Here is a 6,000-nt window from a genome sequence, read left to right on the forward strand (position 1 = left end):
CTGAATTAAAACGATATTTTCTTGAAATTTTATTTAAAAAAAATAAATAAATTATGATAAAGGAAAAATTAAAAAAATATCTATTTTTAAAAAATTAAGAATAAGGAACTATTTTTATATAAATTAAGAAAAAGAATGACAATCAAATTATTCGTGAAAAATTGCTTAAATAATGTACCTATGTTTAATTTGATGAATTTTTAAAATCGACAAGGTTGAGAATTTTTTGTGTCTTCAAACCGTCACGTCACAATATGTTGAATGCAAATTACAGTGAATTTTACATAAATGAAATGAAAGTTTGGAAAAATTAATTTTTATCAAATGAATCATTCCAAATGTAAATTGCTTGCTTTGTGTGGTTATTGGATTATTTTTTAAAAATCTATAATCAATATAATTTATTTAGAAAAAATATAGATAAAAAAAACCCTTTATACAGTAATTCATAAAAAAAAAAAAAATTCTCAAAACAGAAGAATTTACTAATATATATTGTTTTTAGTGTTTAATTCACATTTTAGACGGAATTAAATAATATTCTTCAATAATTTTTTTATTCACTTCGATTATTAATAGCGGGATTTATTTAGTAAAAAATTTTATTTATTTTTTAAGAAAATAGTTCTTTAATGAGTTAGATAAAAGTTGGAAATAGAAAATTCTCTCAAATATATTTTGAATTTTTTAATATTCATTTACAAATAATAATAATACACTGAAAAAAAAATTATTTGATTCAAGTAATCGATTACTTGATTATTATCAAATAAATTATTAATTGATCCAAATAATTTTTATCTGTGACAATTAAATTTTATTTGTTTCAAATACAGAAATTATTGGTTCAAATAAAGTTTATTTAATTCAAATAAAAATTATTTGCTTCAAGTAAATATTTATTTGAAAATGGTCAAGTAACCGATTATTTGAATCAAATAATTTTTTAATCAGTGTATAAATTTATAAAAATAATATATAAATAAATTGAACGACTTGAAACATAAAAATAGAAAAATTAAGCATACAAAAAGACTTTTTTGGTCAGACGACGAAATTGTAAATAAATAAATTTAATGGCTGATAGGACAAATAATCGAAACAAAAGTTAGTGCAATTCCATATTTTCGAATTTTTAAATAAAAAAATAAAATTTATTTTTTAATATTTTGAACCATTGTAAATTGATTTTTAATACAAATTACAAATTTTCTGCCAGTAAAAAATCAATTTGGCTAATATAATATAAAAATTCTAAAAAATATTTTTTTCCTATTATTTTAATTTAATTATTGTGGAAAATAATAGAATTAAACTAGTTTTAATAATTCTTCATCGTTTTTGCGAATTTTTGAGAAAAGTCGATTTCGACAATGAAAATTTTCAAAAATCATTTATTTTTTCTAAAATAATTATTTTCCATTAAAATTAAATCAAAAGAATAGAAAAAATCTAGTTTTAATAATTTTTGTAATTTGTAATCTTTATTCAAATGCAAATGATTCAAAGTGTTTTGAAAATAAAATTGCTCATATTTTTAATGAAAAAAAAAATATTTTTTTAAAAATAAAAATATTAAAATTTTTTTACTATTTTGTGCAACTCGTCCTTAAAACAAAACTGACCAGAAAGAACGAAGATTTAAAAAATAATTGAATTCTATTGTTACTGAATTAATAGTGTGAATTAATTTTTAATTTGTTTTTGAATAAAAATATAAATTTTTAAAAATGTTATATTTTTAATTTTTTAAAAAAATAATGTAAATATTGCTTATTTTCAATTTAGAATTCTTTAATTTATATTCAAAATAAATTATTATGTATTATCATTTATTCAAAATACAATTGGGTAAATTCTTTTTTTATATTATTGAAATTAACTTTTTTCTTTTTCCAAATTTTGTATTTTTAGTAGCGTAAAATTAATTAATTAATTAATAATTCTCTTGATTTGTTTATTTCGTATGAAAATTACAAAAATATTACAGATAGAATTTTAATAATAAAATTTCATTTTACTCCACTAGAAATATGAGAAAAAAAATGCTTAATTTGATTTTATGCTCTAGTTTTTAGTCAAAAATTTTTTTTATTAATTTTTAGGAGGATAAAAAGAATTGAAAATAAATTTTTTTGTGATATTTTAATTGTACTTTTTAATTGGGAAAAATAGGTTTTTCTGTTTACAAACTATATTTGGATTTTCCACAAATTGTCTCATAACATAACCTCAAATTCCAACCTAATCGGTTCCTATATTGGTTTTTTCTAAAAGGGACAATTTAATATGGAAAATTGATTTTGTTTTTACGAAGAGTTTACCGACACCCTGACAGTGAACGACACCTGCTATTAAAAACGATAATAACTATAAAAATAATAATATTGAATAAAATATCACTAGTAAATTAATTAATATATACAATATTTAGAAACTGATACAGTTGATATATGTTTATATTTTTCCCGATATTTTACTTTCTAGAAAACTAACCTCAAAAAATTTTACTTTATTGATTACAAATTTTATAAATATAAAGAAATTGTTAAATAATTATATTTTAAAAGCAACTTTTTTTCTACATTAAATCTGAATAATAAAATTTGTGATAATATTAATATAAATATCATGTTACTTAAATAGTAATTTAAATATTTTTTTATTTTATTAAAGGATGTCATTCACTGTTTTCATACCATACATTTTTAAATTAATATTATAAACTTTTATCAAAGTTTTTTTTTTTAATTTTAAACTTATAAATTATTGGGATCGGTGGTCTAGTAATAATCTAGTAACTTTAGACCGATCTCTCCCTCCATTTTGATTTTTCTCCTCTTTCTAAGATGTTATTTGAAGAGAGACAAAGAAGGAAAATGGAGTAAGAGATCGGTCTCTCACCAGATGGCGTATTGTAGTTTAGCAGTTCCCAATAACCCAAATCTTTTATTTGAAATTTATTTTTTAACTAAATCTTTAATAAATTCCGATAAAATGTCATTTAATGTTGAAAGTATTCCCAGGGTGTTGGTCACTGTACCCGTTACCTAAATAACTTTTGTAAAATTAAGGCCTGAGCAGAAGAGAAACGTAACCGGAATCGTAACCGAAATAATGAGTTAAAGAAGGACAAACAATATATCTATCCTTTTCTAACTCATTCTTCTTGTTGTGTTTGCGATTACGATTCCGGTTACGTTTCTATTCAGCTCAGGCTTTAAAAGTTCCATCCTTCAATTTGAGGTTATGTTATATTGACTCAAAGACAGTTTTTTTTTACAAATAAACAAAATGCAAACAAAAATACTATTAGAGATTTTTATTTTCGAAAAATAATCCATCTAGACAAATATTATAAATTTGGAATGAGAGTGAAATAATAATAATAATAATACAATTATCATTGAAATATATGACGTTGGTAATAATTTGATCACAGGATTGGCCTTGAGCCATGCGGGAGTTTCACTTCAATCAACCACGGGGAAGGGGAATTCAACAACAGCGGCAGTGGTGCAAAATGCTCCGTCCACAGAGGGTATTGCTCACATTGTTGGCCAGCATACACCTCTATCAGGTTTAACGCCAATTGTCACGCCAATGGCCGTTGTTTCCCAGGGTAATCAAGTGACAGCTCACATATTGGCGCCATCGAGTCTTGCTGGAAAAATGATAACAACGCCAATTCTCAAATCCGTGGGACCTCTTGTCAACGCTCAGTATCTTAATACCACCGCCCTCGTTAAACCCGTTGTAGTTGTAAGTTCACCATCAAATTCAATGACGTCGGCAACGACGACATCTTTTACACAGCCGCCGCCTTCTTCTTCTTCCTCGCACTCATCGAGCGTCTGACAAAATTTCATCAAATCAAGAACCATTGTTTGAAATAAGGCCAACAAATCGCATCAACATTGGATGTAAATGCCTTCTTCATCATCATCATCATCATCATCAATGTGATTGTGAGTTTGTTCTCTGTCTGCAATTTTTCTGATGATGATCGTGATTCACATCGAGATAAAGTTATTAAGAATACCAAGGATTCTGTTTATTCAGCGTCTGGGGTGCGCGTACATTTTTCGAGAATCATCAATCTTTTAGAATTAAATCAAATTTGCGAATGCTCAAAAGAAGAATGTACTTTTCAATGAAAGTACATTGATAAAATGAAAAGTATTAATGATAATTTCGTGAAATATTCATTTAAGAGTGTTCAACGCTGAAATTCTTTGGCATTTAATTATCGCCCTATAAAAACGGCACTGAACGTGAAAATGATGAACATTGATTTTTAGAAGAATTGTTATCTTATAAATTTCCCAAATCTGAAAGATTTTTCGAATTCATGTAAAAACGCGATTGCAAAATTGGAAATAGGAAAGTAATAATAATAACAGCTGCGACTTTGTGCTTCCTGCATGCTTCTGCCATCTAACGGCAGCAGGACATAATGAAGCTGTCATTATTATTACTTTCTTATTTCCAATTTTGCTATCGCGTTTTTGCATGGATTCAAAAAATCTTCTGGATTTAGGAAATTTATATGATAAGAATTCTTAGTACGTTGGTCGATTTTATAAAAAGTGTCCGTGTTTCAAGAAAAAAGTGTTTTAAAATCAATGTTTATCATTTTCACGTTCAGTGGCGTTTTTATAGAACGATAATTAAAGGTTCCCCCTTTGCCAAAGAATTTTAGAGACCGTTGAACAATCTTAAGAAGGGTGGAAGCCCTAACGTAACCTCAAAACTATAATTTCAAACAATTTTTGAAGATCTAGTTATACACTTTTTGGAAAAAAATTATGTAGAATCATAATGTTTTTTTAAATAATAATTTTTTCAATTTTTTTACTTTTCTTTCAGAGCTATAAAAGTTGTTATTTTAGTCTGTTCTAAAAGAAAAAAGTCAAAATGTTAAAAAAATTATTATTTAATAAAAGCTAGAATCATTATAATTTTTTCCAAAAAGTGTATAACTAGATCTTCTAAAATTGTTAGAAATTAAAGTTTATTTAAAATTTTGTTTACGTTAAAAACCATTTTTCAGTTTTGAGGTTGTTAGTGCCTCCATCCTCCTTAAAAATCAATTTTGATTTGGAAGCATTTTTTCGAATTTTATACTCTCTAAATTTTTATCAGTAAGATTTCAATGATAAAATAGTTTAAATTTAGCAACCGAATCACTTCATTGATATTTTAGCTAAAATTCAGTTTCATTTCACTAAAAATCAGATAAATTTTTACTGATGCAGATTTAATTGTTCCAATCAGTAAATAATTTAAGTCATTTTTAGTGAAATATGACTGTATTTCAGTGTAAATCTTACTAAAGTGATTTAGTTGCTAAATTCCCACTATTTCATTAGTAAAATCTCACTGATTCAAATTTAAAGAGTAAAAACAAAAAAGAAATTAATTTTTTTTTATATTTGATGGAAATTATATTTTTTTAATTTAACATCTTCAGAAGTAAAATATTCTTAAAAAGGTTTTTTTTTCTTGTAAGCAAATATGGGAATTAGATTTTCAAAGTAGTGATAAATGAGAAATTTCGTTTCTCCCCCGTTCATGTTAAATTATATTCACACATTTTCAGTTGCGACGTGCTTTTTAAATAAGTTATAGCGCGTCGTTGATAATTATTATTAAGACAAAACCTATATCCCGAAACCTCGTTCTCTCTCTGGGGAGATTCTGGCAAACAAAAACCGACGATGCAAAACGGCGAGACTAACGAACCTAAGGAAGCCAAGACTTACCCACGATGTCTTCAACCGTAATTCTCCTCGAGCTGCAATTGAGGCAATACTCCAACTCCAGTTAAACACCGATTACACTAATAAATCTCTTTATTAGAAATAAAGTCGCTCACAAATAATTACAAATTAAACCATTACTTAACAAATATAATTAACCCTCTTTATCCGCGACCTCATGGGAAAAACGTGTCGTCTCATCGATTGTCAAATGAAGAAGGAAAGTCTCGATCGCCAC

The 6,000-nt window shown here is 25.7% G+C and overlaps 1 protein-coding gene across 4 annotated transcripts in view; it reads left to right on the plus strand.

The window, feature by feature from the left end:
* The window catches only part of LOC127280968 (max-binding protein MNT-like), a 115,047-nt gene extending 109,315 nt beyond the window's left edge, over positions 1-5,732 (plus strand). For all 4 annotated transcript variants that reach the window (XM_051304408.1, XM_051304409.1, XM_051304407.1 and 1 more), the window contains one exon: positions 3,443-5,732. In XM_051304408.1, coding sequence (XP_051160365.1) covers positions 3,443-3,858 — 416 coding nt within the window. In that variant the 3' untranslated portion in view covers positions 3,859-5,732. The remainder of the gene's footprint in view (positions 1-3,442) is intronic.
* The last annotated feature ends 268 nt before the right edge of the window (positions 5,733-6,000 follow it).

Source organism: Leptopilina boulardi, unplaced genomic scaffold, assembly GCF_019393585.1.
Source record: "Leptopilina boulardi isolate dan_hultmark-lab unplaced genomic scaffold, ZJU_Lbou_2.1 LbouV2_259, whole genome shotgun sequence".
In the NCBI taxonomy this organism is placed as follows: domain Eukaryota; kingdom Metazoa; phylum Arthropoda; class Insecta; order Hymenoptera; family Figitidae; genus Leptopilina; species Leptopilina boulardi.